A 14641-nucleotide genomic window follows, 5' to 3' on the forward strand; every position below is an offset into this window, starting at 1 on the left:
GAAATTAAGTCCTTGTCAGTCGCATTGTTTGCAATTACTTTCTCCCATTCCGTAGGTGGTCTTTTTGTTTTGTTTATGGTTTCCTTTCTTGTGCAAAAGCTTATAAGTTTAATTAGGTCCCATTTGTTTATTTTTTATTTTGTTTCTATTACTCTAGAAGACATATCCAAAAAAATACTGCTGTGATTTACTGACACTGTCTTTCTAAAAGTGGGTTTAAGATTAGTACAACTAGCATTAACTCATAGCACTATACAGAATAAGAAATGCAAAGTGTCTGGCACACAGCAAGTACTTAGTAGCTATTATCACAGTTATGCCACCTTCTCTCACTTCTAGTGTGTGGCAAACTCCTTGAGGAGCTGTGTCTTCCTTATGCTTAGCACAGTGCCTGACATAGGATAGTTCTCAAATATAGATTTGTTGACAGATAAATCCACCTATCCATCGGCCATCTAGTCAACATTTATTGAACAACTGCTAATTGCCAGGCAGTGTTCTAAAGATGGATCAGTGAACAAAACAGCAAAGGTCTGGCCTCTCAGTGCTTATGTTCTAGTAGGGAAAACAGACAAGAACATATATAGTTCGACAGGGAGAAAAAAGAGCCAGGTTAAGGGGTTTAGGAAGAGCCAGGGATGGGTGAAGTTGCTCTTTCACATATCACGGAAGGTCTCTCTGAGAAGGTGACATGTGGGTAGACACTTAAAGGAAGTGAGGGAGCAAACCATACAAATGTGTACAATGTGTGTTCCAGGCCGAGGGAACGGCAGGTGCAAAGGACGTGAGGCAGGCACAAGTGTGGTGTTTCTGAAGAATGAGAAGCCTGTGTGGCTGGGGCAGGATAAATTAAAGAAAGGGCTTTGATATCTTCTTCACTTGATTAAAAATGAGCACACAACACAGTCCAGTAATTGAAAAAGATGTATTAAAATATTCACAAAAATACAACAATTGAAAAAGAAAAATTAATGAACTTGATTTTTATTTTTTTTTTACCTAGCTGAATACATTTCCATTGAAAAACTACAGATAGATTGGAATTTTAATCTCAAGTAATCCTTTAGGTGCCCCCTTAGAAAAATCATGTGTAGTTTTAAGAGGTCTCATTTTGCCAATAATCAGACATGGAAAGGACAGCCCTGACATTTGGAAGCAACCCTGCTGTTGTCATCTGTGTCCAGGGATGAGGATGCTGGGACACAGGAGAAAGGGTCAAAAGATCCACAGGAGTTGGTGTGAGGAGTTTTGGAAAAAGCCCCAACACTGAGGTGCTCCACCCAGGTGTGAGCAGCTTCTCTCAGACAAATCAGTCACAGACCCAGAGTAAGAAGCTGGCAGCTGACCACCCTTGCCCCGCAGAGGACGCCACGGGGAGGCAGGGGAGGGAAGGCCCACGGCTGTGGTTAGCGAAAGCGAGGGCCGGTGCTGGGTGGCAGCTTCACAAACATGCAGAGAAATCAGGGCTCTTGCTATCAGGAGGTGTGAGGAAGTACGTATAGTAGATTCACTGGACCTCTGCGAAAGGTTAAGGAGGATCCCCCTTTCTCTGCCAAAAACGACCGTAAGGAAGTTACACTTATCAGTGCACCCACTTGGTCTCACCACAACCTGTCTTCTTTCCCCCTGAAGTCCCGGACGGCTGTACAATTCTCACAGTGGGAGGGCTCACCAAGAGTATCGTCATCCTGGCATCAGCCTGAAGGGTGACATCCCAACACCAACCCCCGCCTTCCCAACACACAAAAATGTCTCCTAAAGGTTCCTGGAGTTTTCACCGTGGAGGCAAAGAAGCCCCAGGGCGCAAGGCAAAGTTGACCACTTTGCAGAACTGTCTCGGGTAGAGCGCTCCGCGTCCCTGTGTCCTGCGCGGGACCTGTGAGCACAGAACAGGCAGACGCAGCAGAGCCGGCAGGTTTTCTTCCCACGCCGCAACACACGCCAGACGCACCAGCTTCGGAGATGGCCGGTATGTGTGATGACGCAGCCCGCTTCCCGCTCACGTACATATCAACGGAATGTAAGTTGCAGCATCATGTGAATAACAACAAATAGTCCCTCAGCAAATAAAAGACCACACGTATGGGGCAGAGTTCGTTTTGTAGCTCACACACCCTTTCTCTATGTAACCACTTCGTGCACACCTTTAAATCTAAATCCTTCTTTGTTTCCTTAAAACTCAGCCTTCAAACTCCCTCACAAAGATGACAAGATGGGGCGGGGTGGGGGGAGATGGCAGCTCTTAGGGGGTCCTCAAAGTAAATGGGAGAAAAACTAACATTACGTGTCATCCCTACTTACCTGAACACATCCTGGGACCCTATTGTCAGTATTCTTCCTCTAACTGTGGGCTTTCAATTTTAAACGAAAAAAATTATTTAAAAAAAAAAATCCAGAAAATGGGGAATGACAACATAAGTGTTTAATGATTTTCACCATGCTTTTCAGTCTGAGTTAAAAAAACACATAGGTTTGAGATGGGGTGTTGGGGGCGGTGGTCAATGGGAGAAAATAAATTGAGAAGGATGCCCAAATTGTCTAGATTTCTCCTCATCTCACTGTTTATCAAAAGAACAAAAAACCAGAAACAGAAGAGATTCCCAACGTAGAAGTACTAACCTTGTTTGCTGATTTTAAAACTCTAGACCCTTTTTAGCCTCAAAGGCCTCGGAGGCGTCATGAATCTATTACAGAAGCCATGACTGATGCTGCCCCTGCTGGAAGCATGACTGAAGCTTCATATAGAAGATTCTCTAGAAAGCACTCTGCGATACTGGAGACTGGCAATCTAATTATTCCATTTCTGCCTACTTAAAAGGAAATGAAACTCAGCTCCTTCAGGTGTATGGGGACTCTTATTACAAGTACGAAGGACTTCAGCAAAGAATGTAACACACTTTTGCTCTCCCAATGGTACAGTACTCCTCAAGCCAGGCCTGGGGTCTCTACTTCAATTATATATTGATTATGGTATTGATCTAAAAGTACCTGGAAGGAAGTGACTTCCGGCACTGATCCTTTGCTAATCTTGCTATGATGAATCCACAAATTGAGACAATATGCTTACAGGGTGTGATGTTATAGTCTACACAACACTGAAAGCTAAAAACTGCTCCGTATTTTAGAGAGCAAAATAGCAACAAAATCTTTCACACTGTCTCTGAGTGGCATAGCAAATGGATGCTTTCTAAAAACAACCGCCAAATAGGTGGTACACCCTGGGCTAAAGGCCACCCTGAACATGCTTCCATCATAGCATCTCCACTCTCCAAGTACAATAAACGCGAAGGCGGGTTAAGCCCTTACATGAAAAGGCCATGTCTATTAGAATACTAAAAGATCTGCTACCATCTCCATTAAGGCAAACCACATCTAAATGATGGTGATAGGAATGTGTCTGAATTTTCTCAACTGTAAATGACCCTGAAGGGAAGTACAAAAACAGACAATTTACGTATACGTAGAATCATACCATCTCTTCATCATGCAATAGTGGCTCCTCGCATCAGAAGATTAAATAGAATATTTATACATATTCTTTATACACTTCTTTTTCTCCCTCTATGAATAAACATGTGCTTGTCCGTGTCCAGGTTTCCAAGGCCACACATGGTTATGAGCTACATTTTCTGCACAAGAGTCCAGTTTGGATTTGTTTCTTGCTTAGGATATGACTGGGGTCTTCTCAATTTTTCCGGATGTCCGCGTACACCACAGACTCTGACTTGTTAATCTTGTCGCTGTGATGTCCGCCAGAGTGGTCTAGCTGCGCATATATGACTGGGCCCTGGAGAAGAGAAGTAGAATTAGAGGTTTGGAAAAACTGGTGGCCCCATTAGGTGCAGGGACAGAAGCAATGAATAAAGGGAATATTGTTAAGGTTCCAGAGCGAAGAGTTCCCTCTTTTGAATGTCTTCAGGTACATATGTTCCTTCTTAGGAACCGTATGTCCAGGACTGACTTTATTTTTTTCCTGGGATTGACTTTAAAACAAGATTGGGGGGCTTCCCTGGTGGCGCAGTGGTTGAGAGTCCGTCTGCCGATGCAGGGGACACGGGTTCGTGCCCCGGTCCAGGAAGATCCCACATGCCGCGGAGCGGCTGGGCCCGTGAGCCATGGCCGCTGAGCCTGCGCGTCTGGAGCCTGTGCTCCGCAACGGGAGAGGCCACAACAGTGAGAGGCCCGCGTACCGCAAAAAAAAAAACAACAAACAAGATTGGGTATACTTGGTAATTGTTCAAGCTGGTACACAGAGATTTATTACATTGTTCTGTCTACTTCTGTTATCTGTTTTAAAATTTCTATAACAATATAATATTCCTTCCCGGGAGTTACCCTTATCTTAATACCTATCACAGAATTCCTCAACTCTTGTAATTGGGAGTCTCAAGGACAAACATGGGCACTTCTGTCAACCCGAGACCCACTGAAATCATGACTTTCAGAATGATACAAGAAACCAACATATTCAGTGCTACTCGAAAATACAATCAATTCGAACTGGTCACTTTATACAAACAGGTACTTAAAAAAAACTTCAAATATTCTTCCACGTACCTACTTATACTATAATTCTGTTAGTCTAATCTTACCATAACCAATAAAAATATTGCTTCTTTGATATCTAAGATCAGGTAACCATTTTTCCTGTTTTAAAATTTAAAATAACCCCCAAAGCCACAATCTGCAGAGCTATACAGAAAAGCCCTAAATGGACTAAAGTAGAAGAGGTCCTCTTCTCACCCTCGGCAGTAAGGAAGAGAGCTGTCAGGGTCCCACCCGGGACAGCGAGGCAAAGTGGCCTGGGCCAGAGCGAGTCCTCTGACTCTTGGGGAAGGAGGGAAGGCCGAAGGTTCAAATATCAGACAGGTGGCTGTGCTTCACAGCCCTTAAAGTCCCTTCCAACCCAGAGATTCTAAAATTGTAAACAGCAACAACAAAATAGGCCTGTTTCACGGGTAAAGAAAAGTTAATATAACCCAAAGTCGACTTCTCTCCCAATCCAGGGATTCTCTCTTTGAATAGTCTACTACTGTGCTCAAGCTTTCAACTTTGAAATCATAAGCTCAGGAGCCAAAGTATGTGGTTTAAAATAAACATCCTTGAAACTGTTCTGTATGAATCTGTAATGGTGGATACGTGACATATGCATTTGGTGAAACCCATAGAAATGTACAACACAAAGACTGAACCTTAACATAAACCACAGACTTTAGTTAATAATAATGTTTTCTATATTAATTCATCAACTGTAACAAATGTACCACAACAATGCAAGTTGTTAATAATCAGGGAAACTTTGGAGAGGAAGGAGTACACAGGACCTCTCTTTACTTTCTGTTAGATTTTTCTATAAACCTAACACTGCTCTAAGAAATAAAGTCTACTAATAAAAAGAAGAAAAAAATGGAAAAAAACCAAACATCCTCACTCCCATCTAGGAGTCCCACAACCTGCATCCTTTAGTGTGTAACGTGGGATCCTGTGGAGTTCAGGCCCCCCAACTTCTACAGAAGGCGTATTTTAAAACCCCCAAGCATTAGTTTCTTTATCTCTGAAATGGCACTAACAATAGTGTTATACGTCTTAAGATGGTGGTGAGAATTAAATGAGATGATATCTACAAATAACTTAAGCGGTGTCTGGCAGCACTCAGTACATATTAATCAAATATACTTGAAAATATACCGAGGTCACCAGTCAAGTAAATCAAGCAGTCAAAGTCAGTGTGTTTGTCTTTAGTCAGTGTGTGATACTCTCATTCCTGTCACGGGTAACACAACAGATCACGCTGTTAATACTGAATCAAACTGAAACCCTCTATATTCATCTCAAAAAGCGGCAAGTTAAATGTGATTCTACAAAATAAAAAGTTAAAGTTAACTATTTTCTACTTCCAGGAAAACAACGACAAAAGTGTTTTCTAGTAAGTTAATGGATCCTTGGTAACAGCCATTTCCAACAGAACAGATCCTGAAATTAAATTATGTAACTTCCTAGACAATAAGACCTCATCCATTAGGAGGCTTAGGGTGTATTCATGGGGGAAGGAGTTTACACCATGTGATAGATGGTTACAAATTCTTTCCCTTGTTGCATCTACACCCTTACAATATAATGCTGCAGCTCCTCCCACCAAGAGTCAGAACCTGCTTCTTAACCCCTTGAACCTGGGCTGGTCTTATCACTTGCTTTGACCCACAGAATGTGGCAGAAGTAACGTGTGTAAGTTCCATACCTAGACCTCAACAGGCCTTGCAGCTTCCACTGTCTCCTTGATCTTGGAACCCACAGAGCCACCACCACCATGTGAAGAAGCCCAAGCTACTGCTGGCTGATGGGAGACACAGAGCCCAGTTGTCCTGTGTCTCTCTGGCCCGCCAACTGCCTGCCAATTGTCAGCCTATGAGTGAGACCCCTGCCGGCTGTCCAGCCAACTGCAGATGCACGAGCGAGCCAGCAGAGGTCAGCTGAACTGCCCTAGACCAGAAGACCTGCCCAACCAACCCACAGAAGTGGGAGCCAAATAACTGGTGGTGGTTCTAAGCCACTATCTTTTAAAGTGGTTTGTTACACAGTAGTAGATAACTGATAAACTGTGCGAGTGGAAGAGACAGAGCACAGAGAAAGCAACAAAGAAAAATAACAGCATAATCTCTGAATTGGTCAGTAAATGTTAAAACACCAGTAAGGTCTTTCACGTGAGACAGTATTGTCCTTCATGGCAAGAGAACGCAACGATTTGCTGAAAGTAACTGGGAAAACACTGAGGGATAAAAGGAACTCCTTCCTACTGATGGATTTAGTTTCTTCAAATTGCTTCCCACTATCTAATGTCCTCACTCCCTTTCCCCCTTAGAATGTAATAAGGCCCTCAGGTCAGGGGCTTTGTTAAATGCCTAGAACAGTCTTTGGCAGACTGTAGGTGTTGGATGAAGGGGTGGATGAAAGAATGGATCTAAAGGAATCCTCACCAGAATTGGAGCTCAGGAATCTGGTGATGAATCTAGCTCCATCTAACACAGCTCTCTAAAGTTGGGTTCCGAGGTTGACTTGGCAGCTGTAGGTACCCTGGGTCTTTGTGGGACATGCCTCAGGACTTTAACACTTTGAGGGCCAAGAAGACCACTGAGGACTTCAGGAGGGGTCAGTGAACCAAGATCAACTTGGAAATGTACCTGCCATCGCTAAGATATTTACTTTGGGGTGTTCGAGAGTTAAAACAATATCAACGATAACACCTACATTAACCGAGCTGTTTTTTTTTTTGTCTGCATTGAGTCTGTTGCTGTGCGCAGGCTTTCTCTAGTTGCGGCAAGCGGGGGTTACTCTTCATTGCGGTGCGTGGGCTTCTCGTTGCTGTGGCTTCTCTTGTTGCTGAGCACGGACTCTAGGTGCATGGGCTTCAGGAGTTGTGGCTCACAGGCTCTAGAGCACAGGCTCAGTAGTTGTGGCACACGGGCTTAGTTGCTCCACGGAATGTGGGATCTTCCCAGACCAGGGCTCGAACCCGTGTCCCCAGCATTGGCAGGAGGATTCTTAACCACTGCACCACCAGGGAAGTCCCTTAATGGAGTTGTTTTTACTGTACATCTTGACACTCACTCACTTTCCCTCATCCTCCATTTTTTTTTTTTTTGGCGTTGTCACAAAGAATTACCATAACCGAGTGAAAAATTGCTCTGTACATATATATTTTCCCCAACTACTTATTATACAAATAGTCTTTACTATTGAAAATGTTTCAAGAGACTAATTGCTTGACCTAGGTCTATTCATTTAGTTTCAGTTAGAGATGAAATTACCCCTGAACTCTACTTGCATGAAATTTATCCCAATATAAAAACATACTGGTGAAGGTGTGGGAAGAGGGTCCAGGAAAAGAGGGTTATGGAAGAGCAAGGAGACCTATCTCTGAACAGATATTAATTTCTCGGAAGCTATTATGTCCTGAAGTACACTTTCCATGGTCTCTGTAGCCCTTTAGAATCTGAATCTGGTCCTTCAGGCATTCGGGGACTCACACCTGACAAGCTAGCACAAGTATCACTAAGAGAGAACATCTGTTTTTACCACTTGCTCATTGATTGTTCACAAAACACATTTTCAGTATTTATTTCACATCACCAAATATAGATGTGAAACAGATGTGTCTTGTGACATTCTTTGAGATAAATGAAACTGATTATCAAAAGGAAGTTGAAAAGAACTGGACAGGCAGGGTAGAACAAATACATGCCTTAGAGCCACACACAGATCGGGGTCTAACACCAGCTCTGCCACTAACTACTGACCTTGAGCAAGTGACTCAACCTAACTAAGCCTCAGTTTCTTCACGTGTAAAATAGGGACAGTAAAAGAACCTGCCTCGTAGGGCTGTTGTGAGGACTACATGAACGAATGCACATGCTGTACTTCTGGAGACATCACATATCTATAGACTGTAGTCGACAAATACATAACTGTTCCCTCACTGTCCTCCATAAATACTTGCCCCCCCCCTTTTTTTTCTGACTGTACCACACGGTATGCGAGATCTTAGTTCCCCAACCAGGGATCAAACCCACATCCCCTGCACTGGAGGCATGGCGTCCTAACCACTGGACCGCCAGGGAATTCCCGCTTGCCTTTTGTATACAAAGCATTAACCATTTCCAGAAAAGGATCTAGAAAACCAACTGTTCGTAAGATATATTCACAAAAATTATTTGAAACCCATGTCATTCAGAGCTAAGCGTTACAAAGAAAGATTTGTACTTATCTTTTCCCTAATGCCAGAATACTCCACTCTAGGTAGCGCCTACCTAACACCCTTCCCAACTCAACCTCCCTCTCTGTGTGCGGGAAGAGCCCTAATTCGGTTCTGGTGTGCACCTTTCCTCCGCTCAGGTGAACGACCCCACTCTCCCCTGCCCCCAGGGGTGAAGCCGATCTGTCCCCCTGCAGATGACTGGAAGGGGCATCAGCATGTGACCCACTCTGCCAAGGGGACTAGGAAAAGTTTGCTGGGGAGCCCCAGGTAAAGATTTTCCTCCATAATAAAAACCACCTGGGAGGAGATTCAGCGCTAGGAATTCAGCTCAGGTGCCTTTTTTCATGAGCTGCCTGAAACCACGGCAGCCATTCTGAGGCTGAGGGAAGGAGCCTGAGAACAAAGACAATATGCAGAGGAGGAAGGAATAAAATGGAAAGAACCTGAGTCTTCATGACATTGCTGGGCCTCTTGTGAGTTAATAAACTTCTTACTGTTAAAGCTACTTTTAGTCGAGTCTTCTGTTACTAGTCTTCCAATTATAACAAAAATAGTGGCCAAAGACAGATGAGGAATATAGTGCACTTAATGCCCTGCCTGGCTATTATGTTTCATCTTTTGTAAATTTCCTTCCTGGAGCACTAGTATTCTTTCTCTTCTGATAAAATAACTTTGAGTTATTGATTCATCCAAATAGTAATGACTAACGCTATTAGACTCTCAGATGATGCCTGCAGGTAGAAAATGGAAGGTTCTGATAATCAAGGGAGCATGTCATGATAGAACCCTTGGAAGAAAGTCCCAAGGGGTAGTTTGCAAACATCCCTACCATGCACCCATTTCACAGATCTGATTGCGATAGGTGGGCAGCAACTGCCTAAACCTCTCCTTATAAGGCACCGTGTACCATGGACTCTTACAATTAGCACTGGAAAAATGAGAAGGGGCTTAAAGATCAACTTGCCCCAACCCATCATTTCAAAGATAAGGGAACAGATGTTGAAGTTAAATAATGCCCCACAAGTTAACACGATGAGCTGGACCCCAGCGTCAATACTAGTTTGTAACACATCACTAACCCTTAAAACACTAAGATGTCTATCTAAATATGAAGATTTCCTCAAGGCTGTTTTGTCAGGATATTTACATAAAAAAATTCTCCATATCATAGAAAAGCCTGAAAATGACCTGAACAACCCAGGAGACTCTGAGGTTCTGGAGGGCAGGGACTGGGTGATACTCATGCCTGCATTTCCCACGTCCAGTTTACGCTGTAAGTATGCTGAGCACTCAGATGTGTGTGGAAGTGATCAAAGAGAACGTGCAATGGAATGACTGAATTTTCAAAACAATTGCTACCTTTGCTTGTGCGCAACTTACAAAAAGTACTTAATCTCATAAATTACCTAATAAGATGAACATATCAGGTCAAGCCAGTTTTTCCTAAACCGTGAAACCTTTTCTGCCTTGGTTTGAACAACTGAAGATGGAGTGTATCAAAAGGATCCTGGTAAGAACAACTTCTACAAACACCTCCGGTGCTCTGACACAGAGGTGTTTCTGATACACATACTGAAGACGGCGTGTGATGGCAAAGTAAGAGCACACGCCAGCGTCACCTAAGGCCCTGGAGTGCTTAGGAATTTTGTGGAGTATCTGAAGCAAACGTTTTAACCCCAGGATAGCAGCCCCTGTTCCAAGTTGACCATTGAATGCAAACCGAAATAAAACAAAAATTGGAAGCTAAGTCTCCAGGGGAATCACACAGTCCACTTCCAAGCCTTGTGTGGACCGACAAAGGCTTTATAAGTCCCAGAAACAGGTAAGGCAGAAAATGTCTTTAACAAGTTGTGTAACTGTAAAATAAAAGGTACAGTACGACTTGATGAAAAATAACCAAGTAAGACAAAGGGTGCTCCAGGGACGTGTCACTGAACAGAAACCCTGATTTGCAACACGTTAGAGAAGAGGCCTTCAGGGGCCTGTACTGAGCGCAAAGGAAATAACCTAGGAATCAACTGTGAGGCATGCTGCGGGTTTCCTCTCAAAGCTGACCTGGTGTCATACTGCAAATGCTGAAAAATGATCATATAGATTGACACAGTGCTTGAACTGCTTCTCACTAGCCTCCAGAAAATGCCGCAGAGTCAGGCCTGGGCAGAACCCTGGGGGTTTACTCACAGGAGAGCTGAGCCCATCTCTGACTCAGGGACAGCAGTCACTGCAGGGTAGGGTCTTGGTGCTGAAAACAGGGCGGGCAAATCCACTTACTGAACAGGGAGCCCTCCTCTCTCCTTCCTCTGCTCCATTCCCAAGCATGGAATCAGAGGATTTCTTTCTGGAGAAATCGACTAACCCAAGAGAAAAGACCTCAGCAACTGATACTTAGGGGTCCCCCAGTGAAAGCCAGCCAGCACTTTATCCAAACAGTGAAGCCTACTAGCCAGTAAGCTCTGTCTCTGCACAAAGAGCTCGTGATCAGATCTGAGTGCCTTCAATACAAACAGATAACCAAGGATCGCTGGGCCTTTGAGGAAAGCTTTTAACGTGACAGACAAAAATTATAAAAGAAAAAAGGGAATTCAAAAGAAACAGCAAAATCTAGTAACAGAAGAAAACATTGTTTAAAAATCAAGAAACAAGAAAAAATGATATGCTCAGAGAGATAAGACAATGCATCCATGAAAAGTACGGGTTATCAGAACCAGAATAAGCAATGGCTCTTGAAAATTAATAAAAAGATAGCAGAAATTAAATATTTAATAAAAGTTGGAAGATAAAGTTACAGAAATTTTCTAGAAGAAACTGCAAAACGGAAAAAATTAAGAAAACGAAAGGACTGCTCTAGATGATCTAACTGCTAACAGGAATTTCCAAAAGAGAGGATAGAAAATGGAAGGAGGAAATTTTCCAAAGAATAATGGAAGACAATACCCTAAAACTGAAGGGCAGAGTTTTCAGACTGAAAAAGCCCACTGAGTAGCCAGTACAATGAACAAAAAAGGCCCACAATTTTATAAAATTTCAGAGCATGAGGGATAAAGAAGATTCTAAGAGAAGGGGTATAAAACTGGTCCCACCCGAAGGAGGAGGAATCAGAACTGTATCAACTTCTTAGCATTGGAAGCTACAAAAATCAGCAATGCCTCAATATGCTGTAGGAAAATGATTTCCAACCTGGAATCCTACCCAACCAGATGATCAGTCAAGCTTGAGGGAGGAGAATAAAAACAATTTTAGACCTGCTAAAAACAAATGTATTATCTTACAGTTTTGGAGGTCAAAAGTCTGAAATGTGATTCACTGGGCTAAATCAAGGCATCAGCAGGGCTGCATTCCTTCTAGGGGCTCTAGGGAGAATCTGCTTCCTTGCTTTTTCCAGCTTATGGAAGCTGCCTGCATTCCTTGGCTTGTGACCCCTTCCTTCATCTTCAAAGCCAGTAGAATAGCATCTTCAAATCTCTGGCTCTCACCCTCCTGCCTTCCTCTTATAAGAACCTTTATGGGGCTTCCCTGGTGGTGCAGTGGTTGAGAGTCCGCCTGCCGATGCAGGGGACGCGGGTTCGTGCCCCGGTCCGGGAAGATCCCACATGCCGCGGAGCGGCTGGGCCCGTGAGCCATGGCCGCTGAGCCTGTGCTCCGCAGCGGGAGAGGCCGCAGCAGTGAGAGGCCTGCGTACCGCAAAAAAAAAGAACCCTTATGATTACATTCGGCCCACATGGATAATCCAGGAAAATCTCCCCATCTCAAGATCTGTAATCACAGCTGCAAAGTCCCTTTTGACAGGTAAGGTAACATATCCCATAGGTTCCAGGGATTAGGATGTGGGCATCTTTTGGAGGTCATTATTCTGCCTACCATACGAAGCCTCAAAATTTGTATCTGCTGTGCATCCTTTCTCAAGAAGATTAAGGAGGCCTCCCCAAACTCTGATGTCCGCCTCCTCAATTCAGTGAGACAGGTGAGCTGTTTCTGTTTTCCCCTCAGCACTGCAGCCTGGAAAATGCCTTGAGGAGTAAGCTGGGACGATCACAGGGCTCTCCTTATTTGTTTCCCTTCTCTTAGGAATCATGGTGCTGCACAACCTGTTTTCCAGTGTCCAAAGTCCATTGTTTCTTTTTTTTTTTTCCTCCCAGTCTGTTTTCAACAGGAGAACAACGCCCATGGCATTTCAAGGACAGAAGAAAAAGTTTCCAAGGCTTCTTTAGGTATCATGCCTACCTGTAACTCTAACGCCTTTATTCACAACCCTATTCCCATTCACAATCCAAATTAGTGAACTGAGGTATCCTACATAATCCGAGAGAGACAGTCGGAGAGACAAACAGAATGAGAGAGATGGACAGACAGATTAGGAACAAGTAAGGAGCCTGATGTTGTGAAGGACAATGCCTAGAAATCTAGGTTCTCGCCCCAATTCTGTTGCTAACTGGGTCTGTGCTTTTAGTAATTTAACATCGCAATGCCTCAGTTTCCTCACCACGTAGGACAACTGTGAACTAAGACTGTGGAATACTTCTTCCACAAAACACTGTTATCCTTTACTTCCTTTTAAATCCACCCGCCCCACTACAGCCTCAATCCCGCCTCCTCAGGGCAAAGTTATAACTGGCCACATTCCTTCTAATGCTTTCTACCCCAGAAGACCAGAATTGGTACTAAGCTCTGGAATTTCTGCCATTTATAGTTACGCCAGCATGGCCAAAACACAATATTAACCTCAATGCCAGATTCCTGCTGAATTCCAAATGAAAGTTATTTCTTCTCTGTACTTTCTACAAGAAGCAGAAGCTAAAGCCTTTCCTTGTTCATCGAGCCTACTAATTATTCAGATAAATGTTTACTTTCAATTTCTCCTAAAGAATTCATACAAAATAATTTTTCTGTTCTATTACCAACACCAAAATCAACTTTTTCCTGTGAATTCCATGGCTTATAGAACACCTCAGTATAGAATCTAGTTCACTAGCTTTATTTCTTTGAGCAACGAAGGAAGAAGTATTTACATCTGACAAAGTCATTTCCTAATTTTGCTTGGGCCAATCTGTTAGTGGTGGTTTGGTGGAAACCTTTACTCAAGTCAGATTCTTCTCTACATACCTTCTTGTGGTCCTCCGAAACCAGCCCTTACGTTCCCCTCTGTTTCTCTTGCTCTCTCTCTTTCTGTCCGTTTCTCACAGCTCAGTGTTCTTTCCCACACCCCACAGAGTGACACAGCACCAAACTGCAGAGCATGGCATGGTGGGCGGAACTGCAATCAGCCATTACCTGGTGAGATCCAGAAGGTAGGCTCTTTACTAGACCCTCTGTGTCGGAGGGGGACTTCCGTGGAGCCTGCTTAACCGGTGACACATTCTCTGATGTATTGCAGCTGATGAGTTGGCAATTTGGAGAATGTAAAAAAAAAAAAAAAGGAATTAAAATAAATGGAAACAAAAAATATAGAAATGCAAGTGATGACAAAATGAAGTAGAAGATGTATAAAAACAAAACTCAACAAAACAATGAGTATCAAAACAATCACGTATCTTGAAACTATTTTTTTATCCCTGACACTAATTCTTCCAAGTCAGTGAAGCTACTCCAGGGGAGGTACAAGAATCCAATGTGGTGCAATCTCTTTGCCCCAGTTTATAACAATGATATCTGCTGGATGGGATTCTGGCTACAATGTACATTTATCCTTTTGCTTCTTTGGCTTTTTTCCCTACCATAAATCCTCCTTTGGGATACAGGTTTAAAGGAGCAAGCTATACCTTCTTGATAGCAATTCGCTTTTGTGATCATCAAAGGCAAACCTCTTCTGAATGTGCTTCCAAAATGACAGACACTGATCCAGGCTCATAGCCTTGGCTTATCTCATTCCTTCCATCCCCTAGGTCCCCGTAA

General features: G+C 43.3%; 1 protein-coding gene across 1 annotated transcript in view; it reads right to left on the bottom strand.

Moving 5' to 3' along the window:
* Nucleotides 1-1506: 1506 nt before the first annotated feature.
* MPZL1 (myelin protein zero like 1) overlaps nucleotides 1507-14641 on the bottom strand; it is a 61860-nt gene continuing 48725 nt past the window's right edge. The window contains exons 5-6 of the mRNA XM_079941114.1: nucleotides 14021-14123; nucleotides 1507-3787 (exon numbers count right to left, since the gene is read on the bottom strand). Of these exons, the coding sequence (XP_079797240.1) occupies nucleotides 3686-3787; nucleotides 14021-14123 (205 nt within the window). The 3' untranslated portion in view covers nucleotides 1507-3685. The remainder of the gene's footprint in view (nucleotides 3788-14020; nucleotides 14124-14641) is intronic.

Source organism: Stenella coeruleoalba (genome assembly GCF_951394435.1).
Source record: "Stenella coeruleoalba genome assembly, chromosome: 1".
Lineage (NCBI taxonomy): Eukaryota > Metazoa > Chordata > Mammalia > Artiodactyla > Delphinidae > Stenella > Stenella coeruleoalba.